This window comes from Megascapheus bottae, chromosome 17, assembly GCF_031878675.1.
Source record: "Megascapheus bottae isolate mThoBot1 chromosome 17, mThoBot2.hap1, whole genome shotgun sequence".
Taxonomy (NCBI): domain Eukaryota; kingdom Metazoa; phylum Chordata; class Mammalia; order Rodentia; family Geomyidae; genus Megascapheus; species Megascapheus bottae.
In genome coordinates this window covers 27,305,590-27,327,742 of record NC_143525.1, presented here as the reverse complement: position 1 = coordinate 27,327,742, position 22,153 = coordinate 27,305,590, and the positions used below count along the sequence as shown (strand labels likewise).

The 22,153-nt window shown below is 41.4% G+C and overlaps 1 protein-coding gene across 5 annotated transcripts in view; it reads right to left on the bottom strand.

Annotated features, from left to right (window-relative positions):
* Smyd4 (SET and MYND domain containing 4) overlaps window positions 1-20,676 on the bottom strand; it is a 41,813-nt gene extending 21,137 nt beyond the window's left edge. For 2 of the 5 annotated variants that reach the window (XM_090350437.1, XM_090350442.1), the window contains exons 1-4: window positions 20,430-20,676; window positions 18,133-18,278; window positions 10,453-10,597; window positions 4,050-4,139 (exon numbers count right to left, since the gene is read on the bottom strand). In XM_090350437.1, coding sequence (XP_090206563.1) covers window positions 4,050-4,139; window positions 10,453-10,597; window positions 18,133-18,266 — 369 coding nt within the window. In that variant the 5' untranslated portion in view covers window positions 18,267-18,278; window positions 20,430-20,676. Of the gene's footprint in view, window positions 1-4,049; window positions 4,140-10,452; window positions 10,598-16,278; window positions 16,342-18,132; window positions 18,279-20,429 lie in introns of those variants that run through there. The other 3 variants (XM_090350440.1, XM_090350438.1, XM_090350441.1) reach the window with 3 other exon arrangements.
* Window positions 20,677-22,153: the final 1,477 nt, after the last annotated feature.

The window sequence follows — 22,153 nt, the reverse complement described above, 5'->3', positions numbered from 1 at the left end:
AAAGCCAACCTGGACAAAAAGGTAGCAAGATCCCATCCCAATTAATAAGCAAGCCCAAGGACAGTGCTCAGGCCCTGAGTTCAAAACCAGGACTGGCAAAAAAAAATTAATAAGCAAGAGCTGTGGCATGCAGCAGCAGGTCTCAGATATGTGAGAGGCTGAGGATAGGAGGATCAAGTCTGAGGCCAGTCGCAACTAAAATGAGAGACCATGTCTGAAAAATAACTAGAGAAGCCAGGTGCGGTGGCTCAAGGGTAGGGTGGTAGCCTTGAGCTGAAGAGCTCAGGGAGAGCACCCAGGGCAGAGTTCAAGCCCCATGACGCACAAAATAATAACAATGATGATAATAATGATAAACTAGAGAAAAAGAGGCCGTGGTATTATCTCAAGTGGTAGAGCACTTGCCTAGCCACTGCTTCGCAAGCAAGGTTGAGTTCAAACACTAGTTCTGCAACAATAAAAAAAAATTCTTAAAGCAATTTATATTTTACTCTGATATATATGTGGGGGAATGGTTTCTGAGGACTGACTTTAGGGCCTCACATGCCAGTGAGGCTCAAGTACATGCTCATGCTAAGCAGCCATTTTACCAATTAGCTTCACTCCCACAGCCTTTGTGATGTTTTAATCAAGCGATTAGTAATACTTGTTGAAGATGTTATAGATAATTGTTTTTATTAACTATTTTCACTGTTAAGGGAAAATAGTCTTGCCAAATTATAGATAGTTTAAGAGGGCAGATTTGGGGCCGGGAGTTTGTCCTAGTGGTAGAGTGTTTGCCTAACATGCACGAAGACCTGTGTTCGTTTCTTGGTACAACATACATAGAAAAAGCTGGAAGTGGTGCTATGGCTCAAGTGGTAGAGCTCTAGCTTTGAGAAAGCCCAAGGACAGTGCTCAGGCCCTGAGTTCAAGCGCCAGGACTGGCAAAAAAAAAGGGCAGACCTTGAGGCCAAACAAACCTGCATTTAAATACTATGTCTCTTACCCGATGCATGACCTTATGCAAACAATTTCTCAGTATTTACTTTTCACATCTGAAAAACAGGAATAATAATACCACACCAAGTTGTTAGAAGGATGAAACAGTTATATATCTAATTTGCTGAAAAGAAGGGCAAGGTGTGGTGTAGGAGGATTAAGTCCAAGGATGACCTAGGCAAAGGTTTGAGATACTCTCTGAACAACTGTTGTGCCAAGATTGTTCCATGTTCTGGGAATGACCCCCCTCCCCCCTTGCTTAGGGCCCATGTACTTGAACCCCAGGTGGCAGCAGCTTGGTGCTCAGTGGTTAGACACCTGAGCTCTGATTCGACCAGTGGTTTGAGTTACCAAATAGCCAATCAGGTAATTGTAATTCCCCTATAAAAGCTGTGTAAAATCCTTGCTCAGGGCCTCTCAGCGTTGCCAGCTATGGGTATGCGGAGGTCCGAGTCTAGACTCGTAAATAAACGACCCTTGCTTTTTAGCTTTGACTGTGGCCTCTGGTGGTCTTTTTGGGGTTCTAGGAATTTGGGTACAACACAACAAATTAAAGCAAACAAGAACAGGAACATAGGAAGGTGATAGAGTGCTTGCAACAAGGTCAAGGGTCTGAGTTCAATCCAGAGTACTACAAAAACAATCAAAGTGCTGAAAAAAGTACCTGGAATAAAGTATGTGCTTGATAAATGGGCATCACTATTATGAGAAGAAAAGCAGAAACAATCAATACAGGTAAGTTATAAAGTATTAAACTTATCATCTCTGCCTTCAGTCATCTAGTATTTACTTGCTTTGTCCCTACAATTAGATTCTTTTTTTTTTTTTTTTTTTTGGCAAGTCCTGGGCTTGGGTTCAGGGCCTGAGCACTATCCTTGGGCTTTCTCAAGGCTAGAGCTCTACCACTTGAGTTACTGTACCACTTCTGCCCCCCCCCTTTTTTTTTTCCAGTCCTGGGCTTGAGCTCAGGGCCTGAGCACTGTCCTTGGACTTTCTCAAGGCTAGAGCTCTACCACTTGAGCCTCAGCACCACTTCTGGCTTTTTTCTATGTATGTGGTACCAAGGAATCGAACCCGGGTCTTCATGCATGCTAGGCAAGCACTTTAACCACTAGGCCAAACTCCCGGCCCTTCTGCCCTTTTTTCTATGTATGTGGTACCAAGGAATTGAACCCAGGTCTTTGTGCATGCTAGGCAAGCACTCTACCAATAGGCCAAACTCCTGGGCCTATAGTTAGATTCTTGTTCTAGTCTGAAGGGAAGTGTGAGCATGTGACTCTAATAGTCTTCAACTCTAGGATATAATTTGAATTTCTATATGCTCTGAATTGGACATATAATATGGCATTTTAGAGCTGGTCCTTAGGCAGTTAGTTTACAAACTTGAGAGGCTTCATAGATATCTTTCTAAAATATGAATCTGGGGGTCGTGAGTTTGGCCTAGTGGTAGAGTGCTTGCCTAGCATGCACAAAGACCTGGGTTTGATTCCTCAGGTATCACATACATAGAAAAGCCTTCATTTGTCATAATCAATAGAAACCTTGGGCTGGACTAGCAGAGATTTGCAATAGAGCAAAACCTTGATACATAAGGCCATATAGTATGAAGCTAATTGAAAGGACCTCCAGGATACTGAAACAAAAGCCACATAATGAATGATTGTTGTCCTTAATGTACTATGTTATCTCTCTTTTGCTGTCCCTTGGTTATATCATATTGTTACAGTATCTCACTTTGTTATCTGATATATTGGATATATTTGTATTTGGTTATTTGAAATTGGATAGGGAAGGGGGGAAAACCAAGATGGGGGGTGGGGGGGAGGGTAATGGGTACCAAGACATGTGAAAGGGTATCAATGTATGTGAATTAATGTACCTTCTATTTGGCAAATATCATGTAACCCTTTTATTAATTACAATAAAAAATATACAAAAAAAAAATAAAAGCCAGAAGTGGTGCTATGGCCCAAGTGGTAGTTCAAGCCCCAGGACTGGCAAACAAAACAAAACAAACATGAATCTGGTTTTGGTCACTTCTCTGTGAAGTTCTCAGTATCTCTGCTACATTTAGGTGCTGAGAAGGAAGTCACTTGCAGAAAGTCTAATCTATAGAATACACAGGCACCCCTCACTTTCCTACAAGTACAACTACTTATAGACATAATGTTATATTATATAGATTGACATGTATCTATGACATTCAAACCCTCAGCTTAATTTTAATTGTGTTCTGAAATCTATGTACCAGGGATTATATCTAGAGAATCCCTTCTTAAATACTTATTTGTTAAACATGACATTTGAAATATGATGTAAAAAATCAATGTTAATGAAATCTTAAAAATTATATTCATTATAGTTTGGGTATAATAAAGCTTTCACAACATTCAAAAAAATAAAAACATTAATTTTATTACTATTATTGCCAGTCCTGGGGCTTAAATCAGGGCCCGAGCACTGTCTTTGGTCTTTCTCAAGGTTAGGGCTCTACCACTTGAGCCACAGCACTACTTCTGCTTTTTTCTATGTACGTGCTGAGGAATCAAACCTGATCTTCATGCATGCTAGGCAAGCACTCTACCACTAGGCCAAACTCCCCGCCCTTATTTTTGTGTTTTATGTTTGGTGTTAAGGAACAGAACCCAGGGCCTCATGCATGCTAGGCAAGTACTCTACCACTAAGTCACATTTGCTCATGCACAACTTTTTGAGGGTGATCTATATTCGAGAGGGATCATTTTAAACATGCTAAACTTAATAAGAGAAACAAATGAGCAAGTAGATATTCTGGACATACTTGGAACCTTAAGCCTTATTAGCAACATCTACAGCTAAATGCACACAGAGAACTAGACACTCACTGGATAGACTCCATGCCTCTTGTCAACCAAAAACACTGCATGGTTACCTCTGATAGGGAAATGAATCATGAGGAATGACAAGTTAGGGTGTTTATCAATGTGTTTCCAATTCAGCCAACCACAAATGATTTGTGTTGTGAGGGAGAAGCAGAGAGAAGGCCTTATCCTCCAGTGCAGGCCCAGGCATAACACCCTGATACTCACTTCATACTGACCCAGGCGGAATAGGGCTGCAGAGCGATTGGCATAGCACAGTGAACTGTCCTCTGTGTTAGGCCTGGAATGGGAAACTCCCTGCAAAACAAAGACCTGGTTAAAGTGGAAATCAACACTAACACCTCTGAAGTAGTCTGTTCAGATAGTAGGGGTTTTACAACTAAAGACTGAATAAATTTGGGAAGGCACTGGGCTTTTGCACTCATTTGTAGCATAGCAAAACAGTAGAGATCAAGTGAGGACATGTGAATCAACATTCACATGTTGATTATAGCTACAGCTACATCAGGCACAGCTTCAACCACAAATGTTACTGAGGAAAATACCTGCAAGCAAAAAAAAATTTTTTTTTTTATCAGTTGTGGGGCTTGAATTCTGGGCCTGGACGCTGTCCCTGAGCTCTTCAGCTAAAAGTTACGACACTACCCCTGGTGGTATTCCAGAGATCTTCATCTCAAGGCTACCACCCTACCTCTCGAGCCACAGCACCACTTCCAGTTTTCTAGTGGTTAAATGGAGTCTCAAAGACTTTAGTGCCCAGTCTGGCTTTGAACCTCGATCCTCAGATCTCAGCCTCCCGAGTAGCTAGGATTACAGGAGTAAGCCACCGTGCCCAGCCAAAATCTTTTATGTAACACAGGATATGCAAAGCTTTTGAGAGGGGTATGGTTTAATGGGAGAACGCTTGTCTAGCATGCAAGAGGTCTGGGTTCAAACCCATCAGTTTGGCAAGAATAATTAAACTGAGGACACATTGACCTGGCAGTAAATTGGGATAATAGGCCTTCTCCCTATGTTGCTAATGGGACTAATAAATCTATCTGATGAGTTTGGCACCAGTGGCTCACACTCATAATCCCAGTTACTCAGGAGGCTGAGATATGAAGAATGATGTTCAAAGCCAACTTAGGCAGAAAAGTCTCTGAGACTCTTATCCCCAATTAACTGCCAAAAAGTCAGAAGTGAAGGTATGGCCCAAGAGGTGGAATGCCAACCTTGAGTGAAAACCTTAGGGATACCACCTAGGCCCTGAGTTCATGCTCCAGTTCTAGTACTAAATTGGTTTAATGACTAGGAAGGCAATTTAGCAATATATACTAATTTGCGGGGGGACTGTTAAGGATCCAACTTATAGCTTTAAACACGCTAAGAAAGATTTACCACTGACCTGTGCTCTCAAGCTGTAAAATGTTATGCACTACATTCCTAGTGTGTGTATATATATATACGCATATACATATATAATCTCTATCAACTCAGCAATTCCTCCTCTATGGATTTATTTTATAATCATTTACTTTATAGACATATACAAAAAGTTTCTCATAAAAAATTGTTAGAATGAGGGCTGGGAGTTTGGCCTAGTGGTTAAAGTGCTTGCCTAGCATGCATGAAGACCCGGGTTCGATTCCTCGGTACCACATACATAGAAAAAAGCCGGAAGTGGTGCTGAGGCTCAAGTGGTAGAGCTCTAGCCTTGAGAAAGTCCAAGGACAGTGCTCAGGCCCTGAGCACAAGCCCAGGACTGGCAAAAAAAAAAAAAATTGTTAGAATGAAAGACAGGAACCAAATGCTCATCTACAGAAATCTGGTTAAATAAATGACACATATATTTAATGAAATACCATGTAATCATAAAAAAAACGAGGAGGCAAGCTCCTTATGTACTGATGTGGAAAGGCATTCAAACTATTATTAACTGCAAAATATATGCTACTGAGCAGTATGTTTTTGGGTAAATAAAAGCATTTCTGCTAAGATTATTTATTTGTGGCACTGGGAATTAAACCCAAGGTCTTATGTCCTACTACTAAGCTATACTTCTAGACTTATTCTTTTAGTAAGAGAGAAGATCTTGTTATGTTATCCAGAATGTTCTCCAACTCCTGGACTCAAGTAACCTTACTGCCTCAGTCTCACAAGTTGTTGGGTCTACAGGTGAACACCACTGTGCTTTGCTATATTTCACTCATTTATATATACATGAGATACAGTATATTTAATGATGCTAGATTATGGGGATATAAAATATGATGGCCAGAGGGCAGGAGAAGTAGTTTATACTGTATAATCTTGCAACTTTTAAATCTAACTATGTGAACATATTTCTTATTCAAAAATAGCTATAATAATAGTGAAACTATAATAACTAGTATTGCTCAGGATACAGAGAAATAAATATTATCCTCTGTCAAAAGAGATGTTAACTAGTGCTTTCCTGGAGAACAATTCAGCACCATTTTCCAAAAGCCTTAAAAATTATATTCCTTCTGACCCCACAACTACCCTTCCATGCTTCCATGAATTTATCCTGAGGAAATAATCAGTTGTGTGCTAACATTTACATACAGAGATGCTTGGTACAGCATTATGATACCAAACAACATGCTAACATTAGATGTTAAATTGAGTACATTTCTTCTCTGTAATGGAACACTGTGCCAGCTGTAGAAAATCACATTGTGGCGGAAAATTTAATAACATGAGAAAATGGGCACAGTAAATTGTTGAGGGGGAAAAAGGCAGGTTACAAAACAGTAAGTGCAGCATTATCCCAATTTTGTAGAAGAAAAACATATTTTCAGAGGAAAAAGTCTGGGTAGATGGGTATAAGCAAAAATGTTAACAGTGCTTATCGTTGGTTATGACCTTGTTTTTACTCTTTATACTTTTCTATATTTTCCAAAGTAACATTTATTACTTTTACAGAGAAAAAAACAAGTATGATTTTTTAAAAAAAGAAAATAGCAGCTCTCTATAAAATTGCAAAGTATCATAATCACTGAAATACCAGCTTCATAGAAGTGCATCTCTTACCACATACAGGGAAAAACCTTACTTTTTTTGGTCTGATTTCACTTTGTACTTTACCTGTTTTCCTTAAACAACTTTCCATGTGCTCACATTTATAATGAACACGTATAGAGTTTAAGAGATTAGCTCCAAAAAGAACTATTAAGCCATTTATCACTGGATCGTTATATCTAATGGATTTTAATCCTTCAGCAATCACTAATACTTATATTAGTCCACTCAATACTTTTATACCACTACAAAGCAGGGCTATTATCAGCTGTAGACATTCTTATTATAGGTCTGACAGTTTCTGGAAAATTAATTTCAAATCTCGAGTGTGGGCTTGTTAAAGATTCAGAATACACTCTTCAAAATAATACTATTTTGGGTGGTATTGGTATTCAAACTCAGGGTTTGTGTTTGTAAGGTAACTGTTCTATCACTTGAGTTATGCCGCCAAGTTCGTTTTTTGCTGGTTAATTGAAGATATCAAGAGTCTCTTAAGACTGCCTGTCAGTGGATCACGCTTGTAGTTATTATTCAGGAGGCGAAGATCTCAGCATTGCAGTTCAAAGCCAGTCCAGGGAAGGGAAATCAGTGAGACACTTACTTCCAATTAACCAACAAAAAGCCTAAATTAGAGGTCAGGCTCAAGTAGTAGAGCATTAGCCTGGAGCAAAAAATGCTCAGAGACAGTGCGTAGGCCCAAGGCCCAGGATCAAAGTCTTTTGGATTTGTCTGCTTGAGTTGGCTCCAAATCTTTAAATCTTAGCTTACTGAGTTGCTAGGATTACAGATGCGAGCCACTGATTCATGGCTTCCAATAGCTTTTTTTTTTTTTTTTGTCGGTCGTGGGGCTTGAACTCTGGGCCTGGGCATTGTCCCTGAGCTCCTCAGCTTAAAGCTACCACTCTACCCTTTGAACCACAGTGCCACTTCCAGTTTTCTGGTGATTAATTGGAGGTAAGAATTTCATGGATTCCACAGGCTGGCTGTGAATCATGATCCTCGGATCTCAGCATCCTGAGTAGCTAGGATTACAGACATGAACTACTGTGCCTAGCTTCCAATAGATTTTTGTAAATGTATGGTAGTACTGATATTTGGCCTTGTGTTTACTTAGGCAAGTGTTAGACCATAAGTCATGCCTCCCGTCCTAAATTTATTCATTTTCTTCAACAATGGAGATCAAACCTAGGACCTCATGTATGCCAGGAAAGCACTCTAGCACTGGACTACTCCCTTGGCACTTACATTCATTCTTTTTGTTGTTGTTGTGTTTAGTTTTTTTTTTGCCAGTCCTGGGCTTGAGCTCAGGGCCTGAGCACTGTCCTTGGACTTTCTCAAGGCTAGAGCTCTACCACTTGAGCCTCAGCACCACTTCCAGCTTTTTACTATGTTTGTGGTACTGAAGAATCGAACCCTGGTCTTTATGCATGCTAGGCAAGCACTCTACCACTAGGCCAAAAACTCCCAGCCCCTACATTCATTCTTTTAATATGAATAGGATTCAAGGGATTAAAATATTTATACCTTAAGCCCATATAAATCTCTTAAAAAGCTATGGAAAGATTTTTTCCAGGAGATCTTGTGCCAGTTTCTACAATGGAAGCAGACCAATAAGCATAACATTGTCAGATTGTAAAAGCCATGATTCTTCCTCAAAATCGAAGTTGGTGGTGGTCAGAGTAATTGCAAGTATTTGTTGAGAACCACAAATATGAGGATGTTTGATGACAACCTTCAAGACGGAGTTCAAGGTGCTGGGAATGTGGCTTAGCAGTAGAGTGCTTGCCTAGGATGTACAAAGCCCTGGGTTTGATTCCTCAGCACCATATAAACAGAAACAGCTGGAAGTGGTGCTGTGGCTCAAGTGGTAGAGTGCTAGACTTAAGCAAAAGAAGCTCAGGTCCAGTTCTCAGGCCCTGAGTTCAAGCTCCAGGACTGGTACCAAAAACCACACACACACACACACACACACACACAACTCAAGATGGAGCTCAATTGGGCTGTAGAATTGAATCCAGTACTTTGCACATGCTAGATAATCATTCTATCATCTGGGCTATGCTCCTTGGCCTTTTATTATTATTGTTGTTGCTATTATTATTTTATTTTATTTATTTGTCTGTTGTTGGCCTTGAACTCAGGGCCTGGGAGCTGTCCCTGAGCCATTTTGTGCTCATGACAAGCAATCTACCACTTGAACCACAGCACCACTTCTGTTTTTTGAGTGGTTAATTGAAGATAAGAGTTTCATGGGGACTTTTCTGCCTGGGTTGGCTTTGAACTGTGATTCTCAAATCTCAGCCTCCTGAGTAGCCAGAATTACAGGCATGAGCCACCAGCCCCTGGCTTTCATTTTTTTTTGACATGGTCTCAATGCTACTTCTTGCTGGGCTTGCCTCAAATTCATGACCCTATCTTTCCTTCCTGAGCAGTGGTGATTACAGGCATGTGCCATCATGCCCAGCTAGCTTATTTCCCTTTCTAACTTCACTTAAGTTAGAAAGTTATTTTAGTTGTAAGCTAACACTGTGGTTGGTTAAAATCTAGGTGTTCTGCAGGGCTCTGGTGGTTTATACTCGTAATCCTAGCTACCCAGGAGGCTGAGACCTGAGGATTACAGTTTGAAGCCAGCAAGAGGAAAGAAAATCTATGAGACTTTTTTCTGGTCTTGGGGCTTGAATTCAGTGCCTAGGCACTGTCCCTGGGCCTCTGTGCTCAAGGATGGTGCCACAGCACCATTCTTCCCCCCCGCCCTTTTTTATGCCAGTCCAGGGCTTGACCTCAGGGCCTAAGCACTGTCCTTGGTCTTTCTCAAAGCTAGTGCTCTACCACTTGAGTCACAGCACCACTTCTGCCTTTTTCTGTGTATGCAATACCAAAGAATTGAACCCAGGGCTTCATGCATGCTAGGCAAGCACTCTACTACTAACTAGGCCATACTCCTGCCCCCCTGCCCCCTTTTTTAAAAAAGTAGTTTATCGGAGATAAGAGTCTCGAGGATTTTCTTGTCTTGGCTGGCTTTCAACTATGATCCTCAGATAGCAGTCTCCGGAGTAGCTAGGATTACAGGTGTGAATCACCAGCACCTGAGCTCTGTGGGACTCACATGTCTAATTAGCCACCAAAAAGCTGGAAGTGGAGCTGTGGCTCAAATGGCATAGCACAAAAAGCATTGAGACAGTGCCCAGGCCCCGAATTCAACCCCAGGACTAGAACAAAAACAAAACAATCTAGCTATTCTCTAAAATCAGGACTATTCATCATTCTTATCAGTCAGTCAGACAAAAATGGAAAACAATTCAGTGAGAGCTGACACACATGCTGAGACAGGACAAGAGGCTAGCAAACTTATTGCTACAAGGTGTTTGGAGAAATATGGGCATAGAAGTTCCTTGATGCGATTCAGGACATATAAACTATTCTTTGTTTCAGAATATAATCAACAACAGAATTCTACCAATTTACTTTTTAAATTCAATCCATAAATTATACACAGAAATAACATTGATTATTGAAACTTAATGATGTGGCTCTGTGTTCTACAGAAATCTGCCTTGTTGAACTGCAGGGCTAGAAGTATTTTTACCTTAGAGTACAGTACTGCAGCTCCTGTATAATCCTTCTCCTGGAATTTTTTGTTTCCTTCTTCTCTGTAGAAAGAAGGAGCCTCAGGATCCTTTCCCACAAAATAACCTCTAGACAGTCTCTTTAAAAGCATCTCATCCTCAGGTCTTTGTGAAGAAGGAGAAAACAAAGAAACAGACATAGAGATTAGTTATTTCAAGGAAGGCTCCAATGTGACACATGAGTATGTAGTCTGTATATACTATATAATGCAACCAGAGGAGAGCATCTATGGTTTCTGAGACACATGGACCAGGATTTCTACCCAGAGGAAAGAGGGTCTTAATCCTTAATTTTGTACTCACTGGCCAATGAATTATCTCTTGCAGCCTACATTAGATAGAAGGTTGGGTGTGAAGAATGAAGTGTCCATTCAAATGCTATTTTCAGTTCTTGGGAGTATAAACCCAGAAGTCGGATTAATCTTGTATTTAACTTTCAAGCAACAGCCACACTATGTTCTGTGACTTTGCATCATTTCACATTACCATTAACAATGTACCAGGGGTTGCAACTTTTCCACATTTTCCCCCACACATCTCCAGATGGTGTGTGTAGGTGGGGCCCTGATACTTAAACTCAGGGCCTAAGCTTTTGTGCTCAAGGCTAGTGCTCTACACTTGAACCACAGCTCCACTTGTGTTTGTTTGTTTTTGTTTTTTTGTTAATTGGTGATAAAATGGCTCATGGACTTTCTTGCCAAAGTTGGCTTTAAATCTTGATCCTCAGATCTCAGCTTCTTGAATAGTTAGGATTACAGACGGGAGCCACTGGCACCTGGCTTCATTAAGTATGCCTTTGAGATTCATAGTGCTTTAGTGTTACTGAAGGTAAGTTTTATCTCTTGGTTAAATGGAAGCTTCTAGTTTCCTTGATTCTTTTCTGCCATACTGTGTGGTGTACTTTAAGACAATGTGAACAGTTTCTGAACATTCTTTCTTGTAACAGCTTGGTTATTCATTGGTGACTATTGCCAGGTTCACATAATATGCTGGGGGGAGCTACAAAATGGTCATTTTCCAGTTCTACCACTTCTAAATTATTGATTGGCACTCTTCTGTAAAGACGAATTTTCCTCTTTGTCTTTCACTTATTTATGTATTTTGAGAATAACAATGGCCTTTTGAAAATTCATTGTTATAATGAAGCAGTTAAGGATTTCCTAGGAAATAATAAATTATCAGCTGTAAGGTGGGGGAGCTCCTATCAATAAAAGGTTTTCATATATTAGTGAAGGGCAACTATTTTGGGTAAACATTCCTCAAAGAATGTAAATTGATAAGAAGAAAATAAGCCTTCACTATTTTCCTTTTTATTAGTATATGTTAATGATACAAGAGTTTTATTGTGATAGTCTAATTCATATAATATATAAAGGAAATTTACCCTCTCTATTAGTCTTATTTCCTCTTCCCATTTTCAAAATCTATTTTTTATTTATTATTATTATTATTTGCACTGGTACTGGGTCTTGAACTTATGGCTTCATGCTCCTGCTTGGCTTTTTCAATTCATAGCTGGTGCTCTGCCAATTAAGTCTCTCTTCCACTTCAACTTTTTCCTAGTTAATTGAAGATAAGAGTATCCCTGAGCCAGGTTTAGTGCCCCAGGCCTGCAATCCTAGCTACACAGGAGGCTGAGATCTGAGGATCACAGTTCAAAGCCAGCCAGGGCACTAAGGTCTATGAGACTCTTATCTCTAACTAACCACCAGAAAATTAGAAGTGGTACTGTGGTGCAAGGGGTAGGGTGGTAGCCTTGAGCTGAAGAGCTCAGGGACAACGCCCAGGCCCAGAGTTCAAGTCCCATGACCAAAAAAACAAAAAACAACACAACACCCCAGATTTTTCTGCTCTAGTCAGCTCTGAATTGTGATCACTAGATCTTAGACTCCTGAGTAGCTAGGATTATAGGCATGAGCTACCAGCTCCCGGCTCCCCACTTTTTTTTTTTTTTTTTTTGCCAGTCCTGGGCTTGAGCTCAAGGCCTGAGCACTGTCCTTGGACTTTCTCAAGGCTAGAGCTCTACCAATTGAGCTCCAGCACCACTTCCAGTTTTTTTTCTATGTATGTGGTACCAAGGAATCGAACCTGGGTCTTCCTGCATGCTAGGCAAGCACTCTACCTCTAAGCCAAACTCCCCGCCTTGATCCCGATTTTAAAAAACATTTTTCAACCAGTTTCATTATTCTATTTTCATATATATGACTGAAATAATTCACTCAAACTCACCTCCTTTACCCTATCTTTTCATGATCCCCCACTTCCACTGGTTCCAATCCAGAACAGTCCCTCATTTTATACTTGTGTCATTCAATTTTTAGTGATGTCTAAAATCCCCATCCCCCAGCACCCAGGCCCTGAGTTCAAGGCAGAGAAATGGCCAATGAATAAATAAATAAATAAATAAATGGAGAATATTTCTACTTAATAAGGCACCTGGTCTACATAGAGTTATAGGATTTTTTTCCCTACCACACTTTACACTTTATAAGTAAACTTACACTACACACATGCACACATATATGTACATACATGTAAATTTACACTATAGAAATTACTTGGAAATACAGAGATAGGAAGCTCAGATTCATTCTAAGGCTATTCTAACCCTGATACCATGAGTTGACAAATAGAGAAAAACAACAAAAGGTAGGTTGATATCATTTATGAATTTAGCTACAAAAATCCTTAAAAATATTAGGAAATATGATCTAGTAGTATTATGTTATATTACAGATATATAATAAAGATATAGTTAGATAAATAGATAGGTAGTGTTAGGATCCTAGCCTTGAACAAACAAGTCAGGACCAGAACCCAGGTGCTGAGTTCAAGCCCCACAACTGACACACACACAAATAAATAAAAACTCCCAAGTAGCTTGGCATAACCACAAAATAATGTTGTAGTACAAACAGGGAGTCTGTTATACAAAAATTAAAAACTTTCAAGTGGGGTACGGTGCCACATGCCTATAATCCTAGCTATTCAGGAGGCTGAGATCTGAGGATCAAGGTTCATAGCCAGCCCAGGCACAAAGGACCTGAGACTCTTATCTCCAATTAATCTCTAGAAAACAGGGAGTGAGGCTTGGCTCAAGGGTAGGGCAGTAGCCTTGAGCTGAAGAGCTCAGGGACAGTGCCCAGGCCAGAGTTCAAGCTCCATGCTCCCCCCTTTCCCTCCTGCACACCAAATAAAATAAAATAAAAAACAAATAAAACCTTTCTACCTTTCCCAGGTGTGGTAGCTCATACCTGTAATCCTAGCTACTCAGGAGGCTGAGATCTGAGGATCAAGGTTCAAAGCCAGCCCAGGCACAAAAGGACCTGAGATTTTATTTATTTATTTATTTAGCCAGTCCTGGTCTTGAGCTCAGGGCCTGAGCACTGTCCTTTGACTTTCTCAAGGCTAGAGCTCTACCACTTGAGCCTCAGCACCACTCCCGGATTTTTTCTATGTATGTGGTACCAAGGAATCAAACCCGGGTCTTCGTGCATGCTAGGCAGGCACTTTAACCACTAGGCCAAACTTCCAGCCTAGGACCCGAGATTCTTATCTCCAATTAACCTCTAGAAAATGGGAAGTAGGGCTTGGCTCAAGGTAGCCTTGAACTGAAGAGCTCAGTGACAGTGCCCAAGCCGAGTTCAAGCCCCATGATCCACAAAAGCAACAACAACTTTCTACCTTTCATTTACATCTCCAATCATCATTTACATAACGTGAATGAGAGGGGGATGGCTCACAGACAATATCAACAAAAAACTTTACAAGTTAGAATAAATCTAGCAGGAAATGTGGAAGGCCTATCTAAAAAGAAAACTATAAAACTTTACTTAAGGACATAAAAGAAGCCCTAAATAAATGGCAATACAATCGTTTTGCCTGGATGAAGACATTTAATATTGTAAAGATGTCAGGTCTCCCAAAATAAATCTATAAATCCACCACAATCCCAATCTAAATCCCAGCTGTATATATATATATATATATATATATATATATATATATATATATATATATATACACACACACACACACATATATTTTGAATTTGACATCTGAGCATGTGGATACAACTCAACCTATATAAGATTTTAGACACTTTGGTTTCATGGTTATAAATTTCATCATTTGAGCTGAATTTCTGTACTTGAAACTGAGTTCTAAAATGATATTGTAAGATCATGATAATTAAAATCCTTTGGGTTTTGGCACAGATACAGAGTCTACAAACAAATTTAATGAAAATAACTCTTTGCCTATATGTGACATACAGGAAAAGGAGTTGACCTATCACCATCCAATCAAGAATTGATTTGAAGTCAGATGCCAGTGGCTTATGACTGTAATCCTAACTACTTGGGAAGCTGAGATCACGGGGATCTCAGTTTGAGGGCAGTCCATCTCCATAGGAGGAAGCTGGGTGTGGCAGGCCCATACCTATTATTCTAGCAACTATTGAAAGCCTGAAGTAGGCAGGGAGGTGAGGAAAGGAGGAAAGGAGGAAAGGAGGAAAGGAGGAAGGGAAGGAAGGAGGGAGGGAGGGAGGGAAGGAAGGAAGGAAGGGCAGGACGGAGGGAAATTTAGTGCAAATCTGGTTTCTCATTGGGTTGAAGGTCTTTTCTGCAGGTCTCAGTTTTGGTGTAGGAAGTTTTTTGTTTGTTTTTTGGTTGGTCTTTGGGCTTGAACTCAAGACTAGTGTTCTACCACATTGCACCACAGCACCACTTCTGGATTTTTGGTGGTTTTTTTGTAGAAAAGTCTCAAGCACTTTCATGACCAGGCTGGCTTTGAACTCTGCTTCCTGAGTAGCTAGGATTACAAGTGTGAGCCACCAATGCCTGGTATGGTGTAGGAAGTTTTAAGCTTACATTTTTAGCTTACCATTCCACAGGCATTCAAAATCTGGCCGTGTCTTTTGACATTTGTGTCCATTCTAGTCCATTCTATTAGTAGAAACTTGTTTCTCTGAATTATAGGTCTTTAGAATTCATTCTGCCTTTTTTGATGGCCTCCTACACTTCCTGAGAATTAAAGAAAACTGACTTTGCATTCAGTTTGGGATTCCTCTAGTTTCTAATCCATCTCATCAGCCACAAATGACTGGGAAGAGATCAACCAGCTTCTCTTTCTTCCGGGATGGTCCCTCTGCTGGAGCCCAGCCTGATTCCTCATTCTGCAATACCCACAGGGGGAAAAAAAAATGGCTAATGATCACCTAGGAAACAGTCTTTCCTCTCCGGAATTTAAGTCCATCTAATCCTTGCTATCTGATGGTTTAAAAAATAAGTTTATTACAGTATACATTTATTTTAGTTGCCTTGGGGATATTGCCTTTTGTGATCTACCCAGAAGAAATTCTATTTGCCAGCATTTACAGTAGTACAACAGATATGACTTGAGATTTAATACGGAAGGTTAGGGAAAAAAGAAAAACAGGTATGACTTCTAGGTTTCTGGGTAATGATCGGACAGATGCTGGTGCAATTCACTAAGGTTACAGAAGATGATCTGACATAGGTTGAGGAAGGCTCGTAAGTTTTTGTTTTTAAACATAGAATGGCTCTAAGGTTTCTAGTTTACGAACTGAATATAAGGCAATGTAATTCACTGAGAAAGGGACCACTGGAGGGAAATCTAATTTTGAGAACAAAATTGCATGTTTGATTTTGGATATACTGAAACTTAATTATCTGTGAGATTTGTAAGTAGTCAGCTGGATTTAGGGATTTTAGTCTCAGAAGAGAGGCCAGGGCTGAAGAAAAAATTTAAGAGCACATACTTACAAGTTTTAAGAGCCAGGTACCAGTGGCTTATGCCTGTAATCCTGCTACTCAGGAGGTTGAGATCTGAGGATCAAAGTTCAAAGTCAGCCTGGGCAGGAAAGTCCATGAGACTCCTCTCTCCAATTAACCAGCAAAATGCTGAAAGTGGAGCTGTGGCTCAAGTGGTAGAATGCTAGCCTTGAGAAAAAAAAAATCAGGGACAGTAATGGCACAAGCAACAAAAAAAGAGGCAACTGACAAGATGTATGTGAATGTGACTAGCTCAGATGAGAACAGAGTAAAAAGGGAAGAGAGCCCAGGCAGGTATCTCGAGGATTTGCCCCGGCAAATCTGCTTCTTTATGTTCCTATCAGTATACCAAAGCTTCAAATGATTCTTTCTAGTTAACATTTTTCAGTTATTAAACCTTATCTATTTTTCTTGGGGAAATCCTGCCTATTATCCAGTTTCATCTGCAGTTCACTCTTGTTTCTAAAAAATTTGTAAAGGAAATTCACAGGTCCTATAAAACTTTAAACATTTTCTCCCATCACTACTACTACTTCTTTTTCTTTTCTTTCTTTTTTTTTTTTTTTTGCCAGTTCTGGGGCTTGAACTCAGGACCTGGGCACTGTCCTTGAGCTTTTATTGCTCAAGGCTAGCACTCTACCACTTGAGCCACAGCGCCACCTCTGGTTTTCTAGTGGTTAATTGTACATAAGAGTCTCATGGACCTTCTTGCCTTGGCTGGCTTTGAACTGTGATCCTCAGATCTCAGCCTCCTGGGTAGCTAGAATTACAGGCATGAGCCACCAGCACCTGACTAGCTTTAGATATTTCTGACACAATTTTTCGAACTTCAGGTTACAAATCAGTGGGTCTTAGCGGTTTCTGATTAGCATTCTTAAAATGAGATAAGTAAAAGGGAAAATAGCAAAGCATATCAAGTGCAATAGATGAACTCTCTTGCTTGATGAATTCCATTTTTATGGTTTTAAAATGCCAAACCCAACTACCACATTTATGCCTCTACCATAGGTCTTTCTTGAATCCATTTAGACATCTCCCTGTGAATGTCCACTGATACCAGAAATTCAAGTATGAAGGCTTGATCTTCCCTCTTGAGTCTAACCTTCAGCTCTCCCAAACAATGAGACCATCCTTTCATGTTTTATTTTGTATGGTTCAAACCTCTTTTTATTCACATTCTCTTACATTGTACATCCCATCTCAGAATGGAAATGCTTCTCTCCATCCTTTCCTACCACTCTGGCCTAACTTATCACCTGTCTACTAGGTTGCAATGTAAAATGTATTCCTCACTAAGACATGTAGAGTCTGAACATTACTGGGATTAGATCATATAACTTCTAAGAATACTTCTAAAGTTAAGTACTTACGAATTTTAGTGCATAGCTAGAAAATCTCTGTTAACAAGGCTCACAGTCTTGTGACTGCAGCAAGGTACCGATTATTTAAATTGTTTTGGTAGTACTAGGGATTGAACCCAGGGCCTTGAACTTAATGCTCTATCAATAGAGCTCTGTTGTTAAATCATCCTGTTTCTGTCTCCTGAGTAGCTGAAATTAATTATAGGCATGAATTACAGTTCCTGCCTGACACCGAATTACTGAAATATAACACAGAAGACCAAAAAGCAAACATCATCTATACCTCTTTTATAACTGTCTAGGAAAAAAAACAAAACAAAAACAAAACCTGAAAAGATAGCAAGAACTGTTACATGCCTCAAATATAAGTACCTGAAATTAACCTTTCCATCAAGAGGTATTATTTCAGAGAAAATGACAAAAAAAACCCCAAAAAACATTTTGCAGATCAAAATTTCCCTGGTTAAAGCTCACATTCACTTACTGAAGAAGGGAAGAGGTATGAAGAAAGATATCACTCAAAGTCTTTGCTGTAGAAATTGTGACCTGAACAGGCTTTGGGAGTAAAGACCACTTTTGAAGTACGTAGGATTTCCATTCATCCACAGGCAGATCCATGACACTTTAGATCTACAAAGTAAAAAAAATAGAAATTCAGATTTTCACAAATACATAATTTTACAAAATCAAGATCTCAACTAAGCAAGCATGATGCAACAAAATGGATTCTTGTGGTATTAGCATAATTCTATGCTAAAGAAGGATGTAGACTGTCAGATGAATACAGTCAACATGCAGTCATTCTGAAGTATGTATTGAAAACCTTTGTTTCAGAAATCAACTTAGGTTGGTGCTTAAACAGGAACCAGATTACAAATCATGTTACAGGGACTGAAGGCATGTTGGTAGAATGCTAGCCAGTGAGAGACAGCTTACAGTTCCATTCCAGTCCTTTTAGACCTTCATCTTCCCTACTCAAAACATTCTTGATTTTATTGTTGTGTGACATTTCTGGGGCTTGAACTCAGGGCCTGGGTGTTGTCCCTGAGCTTTTTTGCTAAAGGCTAGCACTACAGCTGTATTGGTTAATTGGAGATAGAGTCTCACAGACTTTTATGCCCAGACTGGCTTTGAACCTTGATCCTGAGATTTCAACCTCCAGACTAGCTAGGATTACATATGTGAGCCACCACTGCCTGGCTCATTTATTATATTTTTGAAATCAGGGATTTTTCACTTAATAAGCAAGTATTTTAGCTACAACTCCAGCCCCCACTCCAACAACTTTTTTTTTTTTTTTTGCCAGTCCTGGGGCTTGAACTCATGGCCTGAGCATGGGCTTTCTCTACCACCTGAGCCACAGCACCACTTCTGTGTATGTGGTACCTCAAAATTGAATCTGGGTCTTTATGCATGCTAGGCAAGCACTCTACCATGAGGCCAAACTCCCAGCCCCTAGCAACTATTAAGTTAAATATTTCCATCTTAGCTAAGTTTTCTGCTTCAATCTTCAAGTCATTGTTTCAGTTCAAGACATTCCCAGCTCTTGAGCTCTTGTCTGGCATTCTTTCTAGAGTATCCTATTAGTGTCCAGGGTCTCAGTACCCCATCTTAACTTTATTAAATCTCTTCCTAGCAAATAACAGCAGCCCCAGGATAAACTTGTCCCTTGCTTTCTATTATTTCTTTCTTTCTTTCTTTTTTTTTTTTTTTTGGTGGTCTTGGGGCTTGAATCTGAGCCTGGGCTCTGTCCCTGCACAGTCAACGCTAGCACTCTACCACTAGAGTCACGGTGCCACTTCCAGTTTTCTGGTTAATTGGAGATAAATCTTGTGGACTTTATGTGCTTGGGCTGACTTTGAATCTCGATCCTCAGATCTCAGCCTCCTAAGTAGCTGGGATTACAGGCATGACCCACCGTGCCAAGCTTTATTTTCTTTCTCTAAGGTTTTGAAAGTCAGTTTGCTGATTCTGAAAGTCTCTGCCCTGTGTATCCCTTACCTGTTTACAAAAATCTGTAAATTTCTATTTCCCCAATGCTGTGCTGTTTCCCAAGTGTGATATACATATTCCGGCCTCAGTTGCAACAGTCAGAAGGAGATCTCTCCCCTATTCTCGTAGCCCATGTAACACCTCTTTGGAACTGACTCTGCCCCCACAGTCCGCTGAAAGTGACCCATGTACCTATCCCCTAAAATTCTGCTTAAATCCTGCCCACACCTGTCCACGGCTGCTGTCTCCATTCCCGCTTGGAGCAGGCCAGCAGATCGATCCCCCAATAAAGCCTTGAGACCACATCGGTTGCTCACCTCTCATTTCTTGTCTCTCATTTCTCAGTACCCTCTCATACTGAGTTTTTCAATGTTATCCCCAACCTGCCTCACGATTTCTTTTTTTTTGCTGGCCCTGGGGCTCGAACTCTGGTCCTGGGCATTGTCCCTGGACTCCTTTCCACTCAAGGAGAGCGCGTTAGCACTTAAACAACAGCTCCATGTACGGCTTTTTCTGTGATTGATTTGGAGGCAAGTCTCACAGACTTTCGTGCCCGGGCTGGTTTTGAACCGGGATCCTCACATCTCAGCCTCCTGAGTAGCTAGGATGAGAGGCGGGAGCCGTCGGCGCGGGGCCACGGACTTCCAGGAACATTCCTTCCCTCACTTGCAGTCTGCCTAGAAAATTCCCACACATATTCGACGCAATTCAAATTGCACCTCCTCGGGGAAGCTTCCTTTGATTTTCCGTCCGTGATTCCACCACACGTGGGGTCCCCCTCACGTTTACCTAGTTTGGGATCCTCACCGCTGAAACTCCCGGGACGGACTGTGGCTTTCGTCTGAGCACAAGGGCCCGGTCATATTTACCTTCCGAAGACCCACAGCGGCCAGGTTAGGGCCTGGCCGGGCTAACGGAAGGCCTGCAGTGGGTTGCTTAAGGAACCAGGTCACTGCTCTGATTACATTTAGCAGAGTTACAGGAAACAGCGCCGACTGCCCTCGGGGTTAACATTCTACCCAACCGACACAGGCCTAGGCCGGAACCCACGGCGTACAGCAGGCGGCCGCTCCGGAGTCCCGCCTCTCCGTCCCCGCCGTCCCGCCACCACGGCCCCAGGCGAGTCACGTGGGCCTCCTGCCGTTCCCTCGACCAATGATGGGGCTTCTCGACGCGTAGGCCCGCCCCTGTGGCGCGCGCACGTAGGAGGGGCGGGGAGGCGCGCACAGCTGCTCTGGCCAATAGCAGAGCAGCCCGCGGGACCCCGGTAGTGAAGCTGGGGAGGTGCCAGAGCTCGAGCGCGGGAGTTAGCGTGTCGGAGCCATGGTCGGCCACCTGAGTGAGGGGGCCATTGCGGTGAGAAAATGCCTGGGAATGGGGTGGAGACCCTGGGTGGCATAGGCCTGCAGCCATGTAGAGTGAAGGAGAGACCGCTGGCCAGTGGGGAGAGAGAGCGCGGTGGTGAGAGGGGGTGGGGATCGTGGGGTGCTTTGGGGGGGTTCCCTCCGATCCTTAGGCTCTCTTGCTAGCCTTCTCCCCGTCTTCTGAAAACATATCCCCCTTTCTTCTTCCTTCAGGACACAAAGCAAAATAAAAAGCTTCCCATCACTTCTCGACAGCCAGTCTGTTACCTCCCCTTCTGCCACCCGCAGCCAAACTTTATTCTAGAGTTGCTGTCTTCTGCTGGTTCCTTTCCTTCCCCCCCCCTTTACTTCTTCAGTCCTCTCCAAGCAAATATCCCTTTGGTGTAGAACTTTGGCTGAAGTTACCAGTGGTTTCCAAGCCGTTAAATCCAACAGATATTTTCCACTTTTCAGCGATCCCAAATTCTCAGCAGTTTCTGGGCCTGTGGATCATTGCTTCCTACTGCTAAAATTGTCTTTAGGGTTCTGTGGCTCAGCTTGACTGGTCTCTCCTCGTTTTATTTGCTAACTCCTCTGCAAATTTTGTTGACTAAGTGTTCCCTTTAAGGCGCACTTTTCCCAAGGGAACTTCATTACTGTGTAGGTGTCAGTTGCTTGCTAATTTTTTCTTTGTGAAGAGCTACCTTTGCTCTAAAAGACAAGCCACTACTAATCTATTGGCCCGTTTGGTTCACAAGTATTAAATTCAGCATATCCTAATACAAACCTGCCATCCCCAAGTGTAGGCCTCTAGTTGTCCTCTCTTAGTGAATGACACTATTGTCTGTTAAGTTATGCAGGCCAGAAACTGAGCCCAACATTCTTCCTGCATTCATTTATCACTCTGAATGTGGAATCCATCATCCAGTGAAGATTTTTTTTTTTTTTTTAACTAGGCCATGCTCCTGGCTCCCATTTCCAACTTTTTGGTGGCTAAGTTTCAGAGACTTTCCTTCCAAGGCTGACTTTGAACCTTGGTCCTCAGACCTCAGCTTCCTGAATAGCTGATTGCAGGCGTGAGAGGTCGAGCAACCTGCTTGAGTTGTTTCTGCTTGCTTGTTCACTCAGCATAGTGTCACCCAGTACCTTGGATCAGTTCTGGTGAGCTAT